This window comes from Eucyclogobius newberryi, unplaced genomic scaffold (assembly GCF_026437365.1).
Source record: "Eucyclogobius newberryi isolate DKJ021-1_F unplaced genomic scaffold, fEucNew1.0.hap1 SCAF_17, whole genome shotgun sequence".
Taxonomy (NCBI): domain Eukaryota; kingdom Metazoa; phylum Chordata; class Actinopteri; order Gobiiformes; family Gobiidae; genus Eucyclogobius; species Eucyclogobius newberryi.
In genome coordinates, this window is record NW_027315801.1 from 11,673,907 (window position 1) to 11,693,844 (window position 19,938).

Genomic DNA, 19,938 nt, shown 5'->3' on the forward strand with positions numbered 1-19,938 from the left:
GAGGTGGGTATATATATATATATATATATATATATATATATATATATATATATATATATATATATATATATATATATATATATATATATATATATATCAAACCCTCTCGTGATTGAAGTCCTGATCAAGGCCATGTGTTTCCCTCGTGTGTCCAGCAGATGGTGCTGTTGTGTGGCCGTGGTTCCTGCAGGGCTCGGTGCTCGGTAGTGGTGCTCGATGGCCGTGCTCGGTGCAGGCGCAGGCGGTGCAGGGGCTCGTCTCTGTCCGCTGAGTCTCCGGCAGCAGGATCAGTAGAGGCTGAGTTGTAAAGCAGCAGCTAACAAGATGCGCTCTGCTACATCTGGGCACTGTGTTCATGTCTTCAGACCTAGTGTTTCTTATTGAACAAATAAAGCTGCTTATCACGGTTACACCGGCGCTAAGAGAGGATGGCCGGGATCATCAAAAAGCAGATTCTGAAACATTTGTCACGGTGAGTCTTGTTAGCCTGTTAGCCGCTTGACTCGTAGATCTACATCTCCTTCAGACTGTGTGTGCTATATCTACATCCATGAAAAACCTCTTTATTTGCCTCTGCTTCAAGCTAACACGTAGTTATGACTGTGTATCTCACGACACCATGCTGTCCTGTGCTGTGGATCACAGTGTTATAACCCCTGTGTTATTCTGATTTAAAATGTATGGGAATTGTGTTCATAGATGTGGGAATAACCTACATCAGAGGTTCATGGATTAAAACTGAAAACCAATACACCAATTTACTGTGTCTTTGTTTACTACAAAATTACTTTTTGTCATGGATTTATTTCTGAATAAATGTTTCTCTACCACATACCTCTTTAAACAGAAATTGTGTATTAAGTGTCAGTTGTTGCAGTTTAGTGTAGTGTACAATGCTTTTACATTCCTCTGACAGATCCAGTTTTATTGCTCTCAACTTCAATATTTATGTTTTCTACTTTCTCTTTAGGTTTACCAAGAATCTGTCCCCTGACAAGATCAACCTGAGCACTCTCAAAGGGGAAGGCCAGCTGTCCAACCTGGAGTTAGATGAGGAGGTCCTGCAGAACATGCTCGACCTGCCCACCTGGCTGGCTGTCACTCGGGTTTACTGCAACAAAGCTGCTATAAGGGTACGTCTCTGACTCGTCAAACCTGATCCTGGAGCAGAAACATGTTTACCTCAAAGACCACATTGTGCTAAATGTAATGTTTTGTAATCAGTGTGGATAGATAGATGTATTGAAATTGTAGTTTTTGAGCGTCAATGAGAGCTATTAAAAAGGCTGCGAAATGAGCAGTTTAAGAATAAAACATATAACAAGCTTGTTTAGTTTTACTGTCCTGTTTAATGCGGTACTTAACTACCGGTACTACTAACCCCACTAACCCTAACCCCTACTACTTAACGGTTTAAAATACATTTATGTTGTATTCACTACTGATATACATTTTCAGGCATATTTTAGTACATTTCTGGATTGCATGTGTCATCGAGATAATCCCCCAAAATACTATGACCCACCTGCATCTCATTTTGAAGCCTTGTAGGAAATGACATAATACATACATATACGACTACTTAAATAGTTGTAATAGAATGGAATACCAGTACATTTGACATGCATCCTGTAATGTCCGAGTATTGTCACTGAATCAGAAGCAGTCACAAAGTACTCATTGTCAGGATATGGGCAGCACAGTGGGAGCCGGTGTCTTCTGCCGAGGGCACAAACACATCTTCACTGACCTTTTTGTCCTCTGTGTCTTGCTATTTTTAGATACAATGGACAAAGCTAAAAACAAGCCCAATTTGTCTGGTAAGAATCTTTGTCAATATGTTCTTTGTTGATATTTTTGTCAATGTTTTTTAACACGATTGTGGTGTTATGTTGTGTAGTTCTTGGACAAAGTGGAGGTAGAAATGAGAACGTGCGAAGAACCACGTCCACCTAACGGTCCATCTCCAATTGCACTTACAGCAGGTCAGAGGTACGTCTGAAGAAAGCATATGGAGGTCTTTGTCATATTTTTGTTAGTTTGTCTGTTAAGTGTTGTTATAATTAGGCCCGAGCCCCAGTAGGGCGGAGGGCCTATTGCTCAATTGCAACTGTCTGACCAAACATGCGGGCGCAGCCCGCATGTTTGGTACCCCGTCGCCCCTGGCAAGTACAGTGAACTAGCCCATGCCGAAGGCATGGATCATGCATACTTACTCCTGCTATGACAGAAATAGTCAACAATGAGTGAATGGGCGTAGCCCATTCACTCATTGTTGACAACAGCAGCGCGAAGCGCTGCATTCCTCCAAAAACCCTCCTGGCATCGTCCCGTACGCGAGAATCCATGCCGCAGGCATGGGCCATGCTTGTATCTGCTCAAATCAATGGAAGTCTATGGGGAGTGGGCGGGGCATCCCGACGGAATAGGGAGTGACGAGCGCGTAAGCGCTTGTAATGATGATTCCACCCCATGGCGGCATCGGGAAGGCTTAGAGCTTTCAAACGATGTATAATTTGTTGTTATAGTGGAAACGGCTATATTGTTTTTGCTAAAAATATTATTAGGCCCGAGCGCCACAAGCTGGCGAGAGGCCTATTAGTCTCGTAAGGCCGTGCGAAGCACGGCTGCGAAAGTGCGCACGAAATCGAGCGCGAAGCGCTCGCCCACTTCCAAACACTCACTAACGCACTCCTCCACTCATGCACGCCCCGTGCATGCTAATTAGTTGTAGGAAAATGGAACATTACCGTTGTAAACGGGCGAAGCCCGTGCAAAAGTTTGCACTAAACGAGCACTTTACATTGGGATGACGACCGCCCATATAAAGCACTCATTTGCGCTAAGTAGCTCACGAATACGTTCCCCATCTCTTGCATGTTCCGTGCATATAATACATACGTCATAAGGCGCTGGTACAGCTGGCAGCCCGGTGTAAACGCTCTCTCTTTTTTCTCACACTTATTGTGCTTTATCTCCTATATTTTGTAAATATAGTTTGTATATTTTTTCTATTTTACTGTACGATAGGGACACGCGCTGGAATAGTTTTTTAATTCAACTGTTTTGGACTTTTTTCGGCTGGATTTGAGCGTTTTTCATCGTGTTGTTGTGACGTGAGCTAGCTCCGAGCGAGCCCATCAGCCCCCCCCGCGCCCTCCGGCCGCGCTAAAGTACGGCGTGTCGTCGGTACACGTTTATATACACGTTTATATGAAAGAGGAACTTCACGAACGATCGGGACACGCACTGGAATCGCTTTAAATTAACTTGTTTTGACTTTATTCGGCTGGATTGAGTGTTTTCGTCGTGTCGTGGCGATGTGTCTTGGCTCCGGCCCCGCCCCCCGGCTCCGGCCCCGCCCCCCGGCCGGCGCCGTACCGCGTTTCCACAAAGGAGGAACTCATGAAACTGCGGAGAACAGTCGTCTTACCCGGAGATCGTCACGTTATCCCGTCGCAATACTGACCTAACCTAATACTGATGTGCAATTCTGTCATATGTGCAATTGCTGTTGGAATTCATGTGCTGTCGTGACACATATTCATGTGCAATTACTGTCGGGATCACATGCAATGGTATTTATTTATTTGTCTATGGTAGTTTTTATTTATTTATAGGAGATCTTCTACTGAAAGTGTTTTTCAGACTTCCTATAAGTGATCTGTTCTTGTGGATCTACCTCTGTATCTTCCTGCGTTGCACCAATGAAATTTCCCCATGTGGGACAATAAAGGAATATCTTATCTTATCTTATCTTATATAAGCATGTAATGCAAAAATTGAACATTATTACTGTATAGAGGGCCAAAAACACAAAGTGGGCGGAGCCCACTCAAAATTATCGAAAGTACCCGTCAGTGACCAGGGACCCACACCATGAGGTAGGAAAGCGCGAGCGCTTTCCGAAAATGTTTAGTTTATGATATTTGAAAAATGGGAAACATTGTTTTCGCATCGGAATATTATTCTTTCTTCTTCTTCTCGGGACCAACCCCCCTATTTTTCACCCAGTGAACATTGACGAAAAGTCACAAAAATGTTCACACCTCTAAAAATCGTGCCTCTCTACATTCTGGCTATTTCCCTTTTCTAAAATAAAAAAAAATTGGCGCGTCAGCGCCCCCAAATGTACCAAAAATGCATTGAGAGATGGGAAATGACCCAAAAAAAATCTGATCGTAGAATCATGAAATTTGGCGCCGAGGTAGATGGTGACAAGAGAAGTAAAAAATATTATTACGGCAACGCCGTCCGCCCAACCAAATGTCGGCCATATTGCTTCAAAAATGGCTAAACATGACTTCGGAGTTTTTCCAAACGTCGTACTTTTACGAACCCCTCCCAGGGCGTTGGCCCTAAAAAGCTGAAATTTGGTGAAAATGCTACTGAGGAGTGGGACATCAAAAGTTATCCAAATTACATTGATACCTCTCACGGTCTCTGTGCGGCGAAGCCGCAAACTGTAGCTAGAATTTCAGAAATCTCCCATATTTAAAATTTCTGCCGTTTGCGCAGATAAAGTCCGAATTGCGTCAAATTAGAATCAGTTGTTAAACTCTTTGCCCTAAACCTACTTGAAGTGAAATAAATTCATTTGGCGCCACAGCGCCCCCTACAGATTTTATATGGAGGTTAAATGTTTAGTTTTGCGAAATTATATGAAATTTGACACACAACTCAATTTTAGCATCCCCATCAAAAAAGTCAATGAGACCCATGTCATAATTGTTATGGCGTTGCCGTAACGATGACCGAAACCTTTCATGTTATTCCAATGGGGAAATCGCCAGAACATCGCTCCTCCCAGGGCGTCAGCCCTATTAACCTGAAATTTGGTGAGACTCATCTTCAGGGGTGGACCATCAAAAGTTATCCACATTTTCATTCATAGAGTCACGGTGTCTGTGCGGCAAAGCCGCACATTTTGCCAAGAATTCAAAATAAAATAGCTTTTTGATGGTAAAACAAAGGGGAGAAGATGTGACAGCGTCACAGATTCAGCAGTAGGCGTAATAAAAGGACAATTGGGGCGCGTTAGCGCCCCCTCCTCTTGCGGCGTGGCGGCGGTGTGGCGGCGGCGTGGCGAGGGTCGATCATTGCCGCTTGCGGCTATATTTTTTATTGTTCTTCCTCTGCGCTTTGAGCTCTAATTTGACCCCCTGAACATGCTCAAAAACTCACCAAACTTTGCCCAAAATTCAGAATCGGCGAAAAATTTAGTTTTTTCTGGGCCATTTTTTTTTTCGTCAAAAAATGGCGCGACAGCGCCACCGACAAAAGTCAAAATACATTGCGCCTATGGGAGACGCCCCGGGGTCAACTTTGCCGTAGAGCTACGAAATTCGGGACACGCATTCCTCTCGTGAGGACAAAAAATATATATAATTGTGGCCACGCCCCCAGACATACCCTATGGCCGCGATCTTCCTTTGAACATGAAAACACGCTGAGTCAGCTATTTTGTTCACGTCAAACTTTGACGAACTCCTCCTAGGGCGTTTTGCCCACCAACTTCAAAATTGGTGAACGTCCTCTAGACAAGTGGGGCATCTAAAGTTATCCAAATTTTTGAGATACCTTTTACGGTCTGTGTGCGGCGCAGCCGCAAAGTTGGACAACTTATTTTGAGATATTGCTAATCTAAAAATTGCTCCCATTTGATCAAAACGAGTCCGATTAGGACCAAATTTGAATCAGTTGTTAAACTTTCAATTTTGGACCAGTTTAGGATGACAAAATTGAAATGGGCGCGATAGCGCCCCCTACAGAGTGGCCTTTGAATGAACATTGATGGACAAAAACTGGTTTTACACAAATGTTCAAAACTTTGCCCAAAATTCTATTTTAGGGTCCCGAGAAAAAGACCAATCAAACTTATGCCTTAATTTTTACGGCGTAGTCGTAGCGATGACAGAAACCTCCCATGTTATCCCTATGGGAAAACCACTAAATCTCTCGAATATCCACATTTTTCTGTTTCACACTTTAACGAACTCCTCCTAGTGCGTTTTGCCCACCAACCTCAAAATCGGTGTACGTCCTCTAGACAAGTGGTGCATCTAAAGTTATCCAAATTTTAAGGATAACTTTTACGGTGTCTGTGCGACGGAGCCGCAAACGTTTCCCAGAATTCTGACTATTTGGCCTTCAGAGTGGCCTATAAACAATAGAGTTTTTCCAAATGACATGATATTTTGCACAAAATTCTAATTTGTCATCTTGATCATACAAGTATGAGAGCCAAAGTCATATTTTGTACGGCGTAACCGTAGCGATGACAGAAACATCCCATGTAATCCTTATGGGAAAATCGCAAAATTGCTCAAATCACCACATTTTTACGCTTCACACTTTAACAAACTCCTCCTAGGGCGATTGTCCGATCAAGTTCATATTTGGGGAAAATCATCTACACAAGCGGGGCATCAAAAGTTATCCATATTTTGATTCTAAGTGCTACGGTCTCTGTGTGGCGGACCCGCAAATATATGTCACAAATGGGAAAACAGTGAAATCTCTAAAATGACCACATTTTTACGCTTCACACTTTAACAAACTCCTCCTAGTGCGATTGTCCAATCAAACTCATATTTGGGGAAAATTATCTACACAAGTGGGGCATCTAAAGTTATCCAAATTTTAAGGATAACTTTTACGGTCTCTGTGCGGCGGCGCAGCAAATTTGACTGACACTTGTGTTGATTTGCGCTGGATTGGCCATGTCCAATGTGTCGCCGTCTGTCAAGTTCTTTTTTAATCCACCACACAATAAGGGCGCCATCTTTATCAAGTCGAAAGCGCAGAGTCGGAAGGCCCGCGAGGGCCGTTGGATGCCGCTTGCGGCTTTAATTGATTTTGTTTCCACAGTGAGTATGGCTTTGCAGAGAAGGTGGTGGAGGGCATGTCCATCAGAATCAACTCAATCATCATCAAGGTTCAGGCTCGTGCCTTTCATGCCTCGTTTGAACTGTGGCAGCTCCAAGGCAGCAGCCTCAACCCCAAATGGCAGCGCAGTGACCTCCGATACACCCGCGTCTCCGACCCCAAGAGAGGAGAGGTATTTCACTCTTTCACAAATGTGCTATCAGATTGAGACTCTAAATACATGTTAAAGGCGTAATGGATGATTTTTCACCGATTTGAGAACTCAAGCGGAAGTGCGCATGGGCATTCCCGTGCGGAGGCAGAGAAAAGCAGAGAAAAGCCTCGCGGCCACACGTGCGTTTGTTTATTAGCGCAACGGATCGCATCGCATCGCTCTTCTCTGTAGATTTCCGTCTCTTCTGAGCCAGCTCGAACTGTCTTTCTCTGTCTTAATTTTGTCCTGTAGCCTGAGGGAACTATATTATGATAGATCCATGCGCTTAGACACAGTAAATGCGCTGCTCTCCTGGGGACGAGCCAGAACGAGGCTGCCGGTGAGCGGTAGGTGCGTTCTATGATTGATACGTGGCAGGACTAATCGGCAGTCCACGCCACGAGGAAATGAGACTCAGATTTGGCACCAAAAAATTGTCCATTCCATCTTTAAGATCTGCATTATACTGTCCAATGTGTGCAGGTTTTAACCTTTAAAGAAATAAACTGGCAGAGTCTGCGGATTGAGGCCGATGCCATCGAGAGCAATGATCAGGACCTGAGCAGCACACCACTGCGGTTAATCACCAACCAGGGTCGCATCCGTATTGCACTGAAACGCAGAGTATGTTTGGAACAAATGCCACAAATATAATGCTTACATATTGACTGAATATATTTACTAAACCAGTCTTATATTTCATTTAGATAAAGGACTGTAACGTGCTTGCATCCAAACTGTTTTTTATTCTGGACGATCTTTTGTGGGTCCTGACGGATTCTCAACTCAAAGCCATCATCCATTATGCCAAATCTCTCAGCGAGGCAATGGAAAAGTCTGCTAAGCAGAGAAAAAACATGACTGCTGAATCATTGCAGGTGCCATACACTTTTTATTTAACAAACACAATACTGATTCCTTGCAGGTGGTTTATTATTTTTTTTAATTCATTTTGTAGGCTGTTCCGATATCTCCTGGGATGCATAGTTTCTGGACGGAGCCCCCTCCTACTTCCACTGGCAGCCCCAACAGTATGAGTCAATACTTTGATTTGTACAATGTTAAAGAGTCCTCTTATCACACTTTCATATCTCGACTGGACCTGCACATATGCAATGATAGTTCTTCAGCAGATGAAGGTAAGCTCAAATTAAATACTCAAATGGACCGACCATCGTGGGGTGCTTAACTGCTGTCATGTGACACCAAACAGACGAGCCGCCCCCACCGGGCTCACAGGGCTCCATGCAGCTCACCTTCAAGAAGCTGGGCTTTGACTTCTACCCCATCCACAGGCCTGGTAAGACGAACAACTGCCCCTTTTCTTTATTATTGAATCAGTTTGCCCCAAGGCACAGTAGTGCTTTCACACTAACACAGCCTCCATTCACAACAGACAGAAGGATTACTAGTCAAGCAGAATAATTGCAGGGAGACCATGAGAGAAACTAGTCCCATTACTCTGGGTAGAATTCCTCAGGTTTACAATGTAGAGTAACTAACAAGCCTCTAAGCTCATTGGGCACTGACTTGTTACAACTTAATAGATAGTCATATTTTTCTCAATAATGGTTACTCTTCTTTCAGCTGATGGATGTAAACACTGGGAGCGCCACAATGCAGCCATGGAGGCCCAGGCGCAGTGGACAGGGAAGCTGCTTCAGGACTTTCAGAGGAGAGCTGAGGCCTCTGGTTTTCCTGGGCCAATCACTGAGGGCTCTCCTGCCAGAACAGGACAAGGTATTGACTTAAGAAAACATGTATTGACTTCTTTACTTTGGAAAATATAAATATAACCTTTTTTTTGTTGACACCTTAGATAAACAGTCTACTCCCAGGTCCTCAGCGTCAGAGCCGACACCCAACAGAAACACTGCCTCTTCAGGGTCCTCGTTGAAAAGGCTGCGGTCGAGTTCGGTGGTGATCAGAATGGATGACTTTGACATTCACCAGGCAAGGCTCATTCAACATTATTAGATTTACTTCCCCCAACAGATGCTGTACTGTAATAAAGGCCTAGAGCATTATGTCCCTCAAGGGAGACCAAAAGGAAAGCCCCATTGAATCAAAGCACGGGTAATTCAGTGTACAACTCTCATTTTCAATGGTTAAGTGCCATGGGACATGTTTTTGGAACATGCAAACTCCGCAGTGAAAGGCCCGAATCTCAGCCACCATGCAGTGATCGTGAAGTGTTCTCAAAATAAAACAAGATTTATTTGTAAGTGCTTCACAAATAGGACGATAAAAACAGTGTAAAAATATGATAGAATACAGTAATACAAAACAAATACAAAAACTAGATAAATAAATAATACATAAGAAATAGTATTTTTGTGGTATATCTGCTCTAAAAACCCTGTGATTGATTTTCTCTTGGCATTTTGTGTCATGTGCCAAGGACAGAATTAACCCAAATGTACAGGTGGTGTGTGAGAGATTAGCCTCACTTATATCCCAGAGGCAACAAAGGACTCTTTATTTTGGTGACCAGAAATAGAATCAAATAGTCTACTAACTCGTCTAATTTCAATCCTGTTTCAGTGCGAAGGTTAAGAAACAACCGCTTTAATTGTACATTAGTAACCCAAGATAGATATTTATGCATTTGTTAAAAAAAGTACCCCACAACTTTTCACTTTCATTTCCTCTTTTTATTAATTACATGCACAGGTGTTGAAAGCTTTCCTTACGTAACAGGATGTTAGAGTCATTGTTTGTTCTTGTCTTTCTTCTGCCCTTTTACACTTAGGTGTCTACAAGAGGCCGTCAAAACAAACGAACGCAGTCTTTTATTTGTTGCAATCGAAAAGCTCTCCATTTGCCCGACAACGTACCAGCAATTCATCTGCAGTTTACAGAGTACTACTTTCCAGACAACTCTAATTTAGAAGGTAAAACACTTTCGACATTATTTTAATGCTTTTGGGTAGAATAACAGTTAAGTCTCTTGCCACGGAAATGCATAAATCTAACCGCTTTCTTGTCTCCATGGAGATGTTTTTGCTTTGCCTGGAAAGTTCTGCTGTATGAATCAAGTTTTAGGTCAGATCCTTGAAAAGACGAGACTGCTCACAATGAGAATACATGTATTTGTATGTATTTTCATGCAATAAAAACATTAGTACACCGGTAATTCAATAAATGCTATATCAGTTTTATACCAAACTGTGGAACATTCTGTGCAAAGGAATCTCAAATGCAAATGGAGACAAGGAGGTGGCGAACTCTTCTTCAGAAAAGTTACAGAGTGCACTGTGTTACAAATATGTAATATTTAAAAATGCAGAATAAGCACAATATATGTGACCTTGATTTTATATTCGTACGGTTTGTTTGTGATAAATGTTTTTCCCTCTTTGGTTTCAGTGCCAATGTCAAGCCTGTATGCGCAGCTGAACGGCATTCAGCTGTGTGTGGACCCGGCCAGTGTTCTATGGATCAATCTGTTCTCACGAGGCCTTCTCCACACTTTAGATCAAGTTAAAGCGTTTTATCATTTACAAGACAGCAGCAAGACAGAGGAGCATGTAGATATTCGCATGGATACCGCACAACTAAAGGTAAAGGTTTTAAATATCACAGAAAGATACGGTAGAATGATATAAACTGTATTGTCCCAACACACGCGCACACGCACACGCACACACGCCACATATTCAGCCAGAGACAACACCGGCCTGGGCCTCAAGATATAAAAGAAGACAATTTAAGTGTCCCTTTGTTCAGTGACCAGGGTGTGACTACAAATGCCATTTGTTAAAAGGTTTTTTTGAAAGTCACAGAATAAATACTTTAATTTATGTTTACATACAGTACATACGCACCATCAACTGCATCTTGATCCATATTTGTCAGAAAAAAACATTATAATATTTCTCGCAAAGCATATTCTGCTGTTGTATCACATCCAACTGATTAGTGTTTTCTTGTTCTTTTCAGATGGTAATTCCACTTGATTCATCTATTTTGGACCATCCAGAGCGTCCACAGTCTTTGTCTGTTTCCATGCCTCAAATGGTAGTTAGCAATACTCGCCACTGTCCTCACGGCACCAGAGCTGACCTCAGCAGCATCTGCAACAACTTTACTGCCAGCCATTTCTTCAACGCTTCAGACCATAAAGATCCAACTGCCTTTCACCCTCTTCCACCTGTCTTCCTCAAACACTCACAGCAAACTCAGCCGCAGCCTTTGGATCAAAAACAGCAGCGATCCCAAGATATCTGGTCTATGAGTCTGTCCCGGATCACACTGGGTTTTGATGGCGCACGCAGATCTCCAAAAGGCAGGACTCAGCCGTTTGTGGAGCCTTTAACCGGGTCAGTGTGGATGTGCAGGCCATCGGCTTTTGCCTGTCAAAGCGAAGGGCGAAATGAAAATGATGCTTTTGCCTCTTTTCACTTTCTGGTGCATGCTATCACCCCAGTGAAAATGTGGCTCAACCATTATCAGTACGTCGCTTTGCTGAGAATGAAAGACTCAATGTCACGTTTAGGAGCAGAGCTGGGGCGAGATACCAAGGAGGTGAAAAAGGCCAAGGAAGACAAACTAGACGCCTTAACGGCGTGTTTGGCTCTACTCGTAGATTCTGCTGAAGTGGGGCTGCTGTTGCCTCCAGTGAGTACTGAGCCAGAGCCGGAGGTGCCCCACACTCCAGAGACCGACAGCCCCAGCATCAGCGAGTCGGACCTCTCTCCCTCGCACCACATCTCGGACCTGGTCCCAGAGGAGAACGGGATCTCCTCTGCCAGCGTTGGAGAAGTGGGCTTGGATCAGGACGTGCAGGACGGGGCAGTAGAGGAAGCGTGTGAGGCTGTGGAGGAGGGTCTACAGGAGGATGGGCTGGACACACTCACTCCTGCCCTGTCACCTGCTCTATCATCTGTCCAGTCCCCCGCACTGTCCCGTGAACCGTCCACCTTCAGCCTTGAGGGAGAACTGTCCAGCGCCATTAATGTCACCAAGGACGTTACCAAAGATGCCCTCAGTGCCTCCCTGGACCTGACCAAAGGAGCATTTTCCATCACAAAAGATGCCTTCAGCATGTTGAGCCGTGGCTCAGGGATGAGCAAGTTGTTCAGTCCAGCAACGTAAGTGTTAATCCTGTCCTGTGCCTGAGCCATGTGTTTTCACTAAGTATCCCCTGACTACTGTCTGTGCTGCACAGGGAGCTGGTCCAGCAGTCAGAGCAGTCGTCTCCAGCTCTCAGTCTGCGCTCCATGAAGCAGTCGCCCTCTCAGCATTCCTTTGACAGTGCGATTCTGGACGGCAGCCTGCCTGACGAAAACCTCTCTGTTGATAGTGACCTCAGTTATGGTTTTGTAGTTCTAATCGGCTCAGGTGCTTAAAGCAGAATCGGATGTTTTCACATTCATGTGTTACAGTGAAAATGTAACGCGCCTGTCGTTGCAGAGTCAGGTATAGAGTCCATGCGTCCAAATCATGCCGGCGTTAATCCAGGCAGTCGAGGCAGCCCGGCCCCAGGCACAGACGGAGGCTCGTCTGCTGATCTCAGCAGCTCTCTGTCCCAAAGCATCGAGGATGTTTCACAAGATATGGTAAGGCGTGTTTGACTTAGTTTCCAAAGCTTTAGATATTAATGAACATAGTGAAAATAAAAATGGTCATCTTATCTGACATGATGTGTTTTGTTTCCACAGGCCTCAGCATTCATGCTTGTTCTGAGGGGGATTGCCTGCACCATGGAAGCAAAGGGAGAGGATCAAACTGTTGTTGCAGAAGTTCATAATCTTATCCCTCTACATTTGGGTAATATTAGGAGTTCAGACATCCAGGCTGGGCTAGTACAAGGTATTTTTTCTGTTGTGAATTTTGTTATTAATACATTATTATAATTTGGCATCACTTTATAGCTCTAATATGCATGCTCTGGTCTCAGTTCCCATTGCAGTGCTACAGAAACAGAACAAGCCCAGAAAGGTTCCTGCCGTAACTCTCAGGACAGAGATGGGTGCTTCTGCTGTGGAGCACGCCGCTGACTGTGTGAGCTTCATGAACATGAGTTTGAAGGACTGCCATGTGGAGTTGTTATCATCTACACTCGCCAACATCGGCCCTTTTCTGGAGGACGAATTTGCGGTTGACAGCCAACCCTTAAAACTTCACATGAATAACATCACCGTCACTATAAAGGTAATGCCTAGTTCAGTCATTGTTATAGGTTGTGTTTGTAATGAATGGTACAATTTCAAACTGCCAAATAGGAACAAGTACAGTATTTTGGAATTGTTAATAGAAAGAAAATGTACAAATGTTGAACCTGATTCCTAGAGATAGATACATAGATTCCTGTTATATATGTGTGATGCAATCAAAATCTATCTAAACGGTAGAGAAAATTGAGACAAATTGCAATGTGTTTTAGGATGATGGTCCAAGAATCTATCCCACGGCTCCACAGCCCGTTCCAGCTACGTTCATTGTCGATCAGCTGCTGCTCGAGCGAGGCGGCGATGGCATCCTGAGAGTCAAAGGTGTGTATCTAAATATATTGTATAATGACAAAATCTTACTAAAACTGCTGCCTTTTTTAGCTGAAAGCACAAAACTCAAATCCACCACAGATGTCCCAGGCTCCGAGCAGGACGACGTTCCTCAGCAGAACCAGGTCAAAAAGAATGCATTTTTCTATATTTGCTCAGGATGTGTCTGATCTTGTTTAACTACCCATCTTCGCCTACCTTTAACCACTGTTCACACGTGCTTAATTCATGCTCACTGCATTTAATGACACCAGTTTGTGTAATGGAGTCGTATTTACACCTGCTGCTGTCTTTCAGAACATGATATCTGCACTGTGATAGTGCAGAATAGGGCTGCACAATATATCACTATCAAGCCTCAAAGGCTGCCTTTATTTTAGATAAGAGAATGACAATAGATAACAAAATATTCTCTTTATGGAAAAAATCTTGTTGTTCCTGCAATTTAGATCTCTACAACCATGTTTTTAAATGCATAGTTGATCACTATATTTCAGTCATCTCTCAAATGTTTAAGTGAGATTATGTATTATTCAGAATGTTGGTGACTTTGTGAATGATTTTGCAGGATCAAACCTCAGAAGATCAGCTCTCTGATGTGCAGGCGGCTCTCACTCAGGCGCTCAATGACAGAGATCGCCTCCTGTTGGAGGTCAGGAAATACGACCCCACTTTCACTCTGTAAGCTTCTGTTCCTCGGCCCCAGAAGAAACTTTTGCTGCTTATTACTTTTATCAACCAGCATATGGGGTGTGGGAAAAGTGGTACTACATTCTAGGCCTCATCTTGATTTCCTCACAGTACATATGTAACAATATCATAGTAAGTTAAAGGTGTGAGTGTTTTAGGAGCTTTAAATCTCACTCATTACTAATTTATGTAACTCTAAAGTAGCATTTCCCTCTCATTTTGTCCTCATTGACGTAAATGCATTTCTAAAACAAACGTCAGAAACAACAAACCTACTGAAAATGATGCATGTTAAGCTTTACAGTTTTAGTGTGCGACTAAGTGCACTGACTTGAAATTGTTATTTCTTCCATAGAATGTGTTTATTTTTAACTAATCTAAGATAGCTGTTCAGTCTGGTACTTCTTTGTAATGTGTGGTAAAAAGCTAAAAGTAGGAAAAAGATTGCACTTTTTTTCACCCGCCTCCAGGAGACGGGTGGACGTCATATCTGCACTGGCGGACTTATCACCACAAATGAATTCACTCTTATCCACTCATGCACACTTTCATTCCTCAGTGTTGACTTTTTACTTAGAAGTTGTGACATAGTTTGGTGTTCTTTTTAGTGTGAAATGATGTGCTCTTTGGTTTAATGACCTCCAAACACATGCCTTTAAGCTGTAGACACCAGGTTGCACAGCAGCTTTAGTTTTGTAACTGGGTCAGTGGAAGTTTGGATTATAGTTACAAACCAGGTTTATGTGCTGAACACATGTTTCGTATATGTAGTCAGAACTAGTATTAACATAATGGTTTTATTTTGAAGTATTTATTTTTTTCATGCACTTTTAAAGTTGTATTAAAATCATATGTAAGTACAGCATGCCGCCATATTGATGGCCACGGCCACTTGCTTTGTTGTACTAGAAGTCTGCCAGTTAACTTCCATCACCCTGTTTTCATTACTCAAGATGCCAATTATTTTTTTTATGTTTTATTTATTTCCTTCCTTTTTGTTTGTTCTTTCATTGGATAAACTGACATGGACAATGTTAATAGAAAATATCATTCAAGCTTTAATTTGCGGAAATGTTACTCTTGTGCAGCGATTAATCTGATTAGTTGCATATTATTTATGACCACAGTGATTTCCTCAACTGTCACTAGGATTTATCATGGTTATCTGGAGACCCCTAGTGGTCTGCTGTGCTAACTGAACATGCATCTGAAGTTTCATCTCCTTTTGCCTTTAAATGAATGACTTACATTCTTTGTGGAATGTAATGTACAAAGCATAAAAGCAATAGAATCTCAAAATATGGATTTATCATAAACAGTATATGTTTGTTCCTATTATGTTGAATCGCAAAACGAGATGCTACAAAAGAAAATAAAAAAATCCAGAATTTACACAAAATATTGCCAGAAAATAATAATTGAGTTTGGCATTGTACATTCAAGTGATACAGGTACAATTTAAGCTCTATGCTGGATTTAACATGTAGCTACCTACTAGAAGTTTAATCTAAATATGATGTAGCATTCCCATTTATTTGAACAAACTGGTGCTTTAGGCTTCCTTTGCACACTAAGGCAGGCCAGCTTTTTACACGTTCACACAATCAAAAGTGCAAAATCTCATTTGAGCTTGTCACTAAAGAAGAGCACTAACTGAACTGTTCTGTGTGAGATGACTTTTTTTGCACTTGTACAATATCAAATTATTGTTAAGTCTCAATATTTGATGCAAATATGCAGAATATGTTGACAGTGTTTTAACAATTGTGTGTTATTTTTATGTTTTCATTGTTTATTTTATGTGACCAATATATATAATTGGTTCTGTGAACCAAATGTACTATGTAGAATTTCTTTTCAAGGGGAAAATAAATGTTAAAAAAATAACACTGGTTACTGTGAGAAATAATTTCACTTTGAACTTATTAGTTATTACACAGTTACATATCTTTTTTAAATACTTCTGTCACAAAAGACAACTGCAAAACCAGTGCTTTGTTATGTTGTAAAATGACATTTATTAGAACTGTTTGATGATGAACATAACTCACATTTTCTAATCACAAAATACTATTCATCAAAATAAAACATAATTAATAAACAAACACTGTTACATGCAAACTTGCTATTCATCAATGAAAAATTATATTTTTATGCTTTGTGTTTGGGATCTGCTCACGACTTTTCAACCTCCTCACGGCCTCCCTCATGTGTTTGGGCTGAAGCGGTGGCGTGTCTCCCCATTTCTCACAGACGTCTAAAGCTGAGAGGGCAGATCAGAGTCAATTACACGTTCATGTTTATTATATTTCTTGTGTTGTTCCATTAGCTTTACCACTGACCTTCTTCAACTATTTCCCCAGCAAAAACCTTTGATATACCAGACATGGCAATGACCACATTCTGTGATACAGATGATCCCGTTATGGATTGAATGAGCTGAAAATAATGACAAAGACATTTGATTACATTTAGAAGATGAAACACAGGAAGATTTAAATTCAACTCTTACCCTCTTAATAGCAGCTTTAGGGAAGGCAGATCGTCTGTACATTTCATAACGATTCAGTTGCTCCTCAGAAAAGGATGAAACCAAAACCCTAACACAAAACCAATGATCATTTTAAAACTAAATAATTAAGAATATAAATTGTATAACCTGGAAAACATACTGCATCTTCTGAATCTCATCCTCGTCTACTTTCTGGCGCTTCTCCTTTTTCTTGTCTGGGGCCAGTGCAGCGCCTTGAGCGGGGTCTTGAGATGGACCTTGAGATGGACCTTGAGCCGGGCCTTGAGATGGACCTTGAGCCGGGCCTTGAGCCGGGCCTTGAGATGGACCTTGAGCCGGGCCTTGAGATGGACCTTGAGCCGGGCCTTGAGCCGGGCCTTGAGATGGACTTTGAGCTGGAGCTGCGCCCGGAGCAGGGCTTGCCTCTACCTTCTGTCTTTTAGAAGGAGGCTGACCAGAGCTGCCCTTGTCCTCATCTTCAGCAGGTGGTTCCTTGAGCAATGTTCACAGGATAAAATATATATTCATCAAAATATCCATTGCACAATACTCACTAATCTAAACATTAAATGTAATAGAAAAAACATACCATTTTGACACTTGATTGAGGCTGCTTGATCTCTTCAGAAGGCTTGGCTGCTCCTTGGACATTTTCTTGTTTATAATCGGACTTCTCTTCCTTGAGTGTGGAGGTTGATATTTTTTCAGGAATGTCTTCAGGTTTTATCCTGGCTGGGTCTGCCATTCTTGACAAAGCCCACAGAATCACTTTCCACAGTGAATCCTGCAAGGGATAACATCAGACAAAAAGGGACGTTATGGACATGCTATTATTCATTGCGAACTAAACTATGATTCATACGGCATGGTTCAATTCAATCTGCACTCACTTTGTATGCAGCTTGATGCTCGGCCTGATGCCGACAACAACAACAACAACAACAACAACAACAACAGCCAATTAGACAGGATTTCGAAGTCTACATGTAAACTATGAAATAAATTACACGTTAAACTCTCTAAAAACCCTTATCTCAGTTTCATGGGTTGATCACCAATAATGCAAATGCAATGATTTTGAAGCAAATTCCAAGCAGTTAAAGTTGTTCACAGATTTATTTATTTATTTTTTCTTTTACAGTTATATACAATACATTTTTGAGATATGACATGTCTTTGATCAGTTTTGGCTGTAGTCCAGGTGGCCGATGAGCTTCTTGTACTGACTTGTGGGATAGATGGCGTGGCACATAGGACACTCTATGAAACTGTCATCCATCAAACTTTTGTAAGGGGAGCTACGGGTTTTAGGAGGAGGGTCTGAGCGATGAGCCCTGTTCTGGTCCGTGTGGTCAGCCTGTTCAGTGCCTTCTTCCTCTTCGGTTTGCCTTTGGACAACTTCAAGCTGCTCCTCTAGATATAAACCGTTCTTCTCTCTCTCGTCAAAAATCCACATCCTTCTTCTAAACTTTGCCATCTGCCTCCGAGTACGGTGATGGAGATTGATGAAGAACTTCTGCAGACCCGACTGCCGCTCTGACGTAGCAGACTTGTGCCTCTCCTTGTCCAGCTTCACGTGGAGGTCTGAGTTCTGTGCATCTTTGTCACACTGCAGATGCTGCCGGAGTTGATCCACTTCACACTGCTTTTCTCTGCACTCCCGCTGCAGGAGATGGACCCGTTTTTTCAGTACGTCCACCTTCTTGCTGCTTTTCTGCATCAGTCCTTCATACAAACGTTCCACTAGTTTATTCTTCTTCTTTTCATCTGATAACAACTCCACCTGGGCTTCACGGACTTCATCCAGACGCTTCTCCATCCACAACATTGTGGATATTATGGACTTCACGTAGGCCTCCCTCTGCTGGTCATAATCCATCCACTGCTTATTTTTCTCAAGGGCATCGATGAGTTGGTTTTGGAGCTTTGTAATAATGGCCTGCACATCGACATTACACTCCTGTTTCTTTTCAGCGCTGCTCTCCAGGTTCTGTATGCTCACAAGCTCGTGCTTAATTTTGTCGATCTCGCTGGCGAAACAAAGTAGTAGTCTAATGTTCACACCATCAGACGGCTCCTTTGGCATCAGAAGTGGCATACAGTTTGTGCCCTCTGCTTCAAACTCTGGGGATGAAGGTTGGTGGGCAAGTAATTTCTCTATGATCCTGTTGTGGTCCATGTGAGAACGAGTCTGCTCATTCAGTGTCTTCAACAAAAATGCATTTTGTCTTTTCAATTTGCCATTTACGATCCCAGCCCGAGCAGCTGCCATTGTTTTGAAGAGAGTAAAGTCAAGAGAATGAAGTTTTCTTCTTTTTTGGAGCTTCACGGCGGTTGGTATCCAAATGTTATTTACCGCCACCTACTAACATGGCTTTAATACCCATAACGCAAAGTGACGTCATTAAGCAAAGCGATGTCATAAGTGCAAAGGCTGTTGTTGTGATGACGTCACACAGCATGATCGCGCTTCCTCTTCTTCTTTGGGGGTGTTTTAGGGCGGTTGGTATTCATAGTGTTATATTAACGCAATGTTTTAGACTTTATTATTTATTCCCTTCGACTATGCCAGCGAGTCTAAAGAATAAAGTCGGACGGGGAGACAAATTACCAAGAATAAAGTCCGGAACCACCGTGAAGCACCAAATAAGAAGAAGAATCAGCTCTGGAATAAAGTCTAAACAATAAAGTCGGACGGAGATACGAATTACCTGAAATAAAGTCCGGAATCACCACAAACAAAGCACCAAAGAAGATGAAGAAGAACCGTGTTATCCTTTTTTTCTGCTTGCTTCCGCTTCCGGTTTCAAATAACTTTATTGTTACTCAAACACAACACAACGCCAATCGTTGGCCTCATCACTTCTTTTTTGTTACAAAACAATTTGCTATAGAATAAGAAGACAGTCATATTTATAACAACAATAAAATAAATAGTTTGAATCAAATAATTGTCTACACTGCGCTGGTGTTTGAGTGAGCTGAGGACGAGTATCAAAAGTTTTTATTTGTACGTTTTATTTGACAATGAGCGATTGAAAGACAGTTTTAACACTAACAAGAAAACCCCTCGCTAAACGACTGTTTTTGAACAAACTGACCTCAGCGCCACCTTTCCTCTGCCTGTGCACCCCAGGGCGGGGGAGAGG

At 42.4% G+C, this 19,938-nt stretch overlaps 3 protein-coding genes across 4 annotated transcripts; 1 reads left to right on the plus strand and 2 right to left on the minus strand.

Annotated features, from left to right (window-relative positions):
• Nucleotides 1-245: 245 nt before the first annotated feature.
• bltp3a (bridge-like lipid transfer protein family member 3A) lies at nucleotides 246-15,059 on the plus strand. The gene is made up of 21 exons (XM_072449147.1): nucleotides 246-472; nucleotides 971-1,133; nucleotides 1,782-1,820; nucleotides 1,901-1,992; nucleotides 6,871-7,060; nucleotides 7,565-7,705; nucleotides 7,789-7,959; nucleotides 8,040-8,220; nucleotides 8,295-8,381; nucleotides 8,669-8,821; nucleotides 8,901-9,034; nucleotides 9,834-9,975; nucleotides 10,451-10,644; nucleotides 11,024-12,174; nucleotides 12,252-12,424; nucleotides 12,497-12,642; nucleotides 12,745-12,895; nucleotides 12,984-13,237; nucleotides 13,470-13,578; nucleotides 13,639-13,712; nucleotides 14,156-15,059. The coding sequence occupies exons 1-21, from the start codon at nucleotides 429-431 to the stop codon at nucleotides 14,270-14,272; spliced, it is 3,906 nt and encodes a 1,301-aa protein (XP_072305248.1). The 5' UTR covers nucleotides 246-428; the 3' UTR covers nucleotides 14,273-15,059.
• Nucleotides 15,060-16,405: 1,346 nt separating this feature from the next.
• taf11 (TAF11 RNA polymerase II, TATA box binding protein (TBP)-associated factor) lies at nucleotides 16,406-19,571 on the minus strand. 2 transcript variants are annotated; one of them, XM_072449154.1, is made up of 7 exons: nucleotides 19,501-19,571; nucleotides 17,379-17,573; nucleotides 17,179-17,281; nucleotides 16,950-17,046; nucleotides 16,790-16,877; nucleotides 16,620-16,716; nucleotides 16,406-16,540 (listed from the first exon to the last, which is right to left on the minus strand). In XM_072449154.1, the coding sequence occupies exons 2-7, from the start codon at nucleotides 17,532-17,534 to the stop codon at nucleotides 16,410-16,412; spliced, it is 672 nt and encodes a 223-aa protein (XP_072305255.1). In that variant the 5' UTR covers nucleotides 17,535-17,573; nucleotides 19,501-19,571; the 3' UTR covers nucleotides 16,406-16,409. The 2 variants fall into 2 exon arrangements, with proteins under 2 accessions (XP_072305255.1, XP_072305256.1); XM_072449155.1 differs by lacking the exon at nucleotides 19,501-19,571 and having other exon boundaries at nucleotides 16,950-17,034; nucleotides 17,379-17,613.
• On the minus strand, nucleotides 17,970-19,065 carry LOC140362577 (centrosomal protein of 55 kDa-like). Its single transcript, XM_072448661.1, has one exon. The coding sequence runs from the start codon at nucleotides 19,059-19,061 to the stop codon at nucleotides 17,970-17,972; it is 1,092 nt and encodes a 363-aa protein (XP_072304762.1). The 5' UTR covers nucleotides 19,062-19,065.
• Nucleotides 19,572-19,938: the final 367 nt, after the last annotated feature.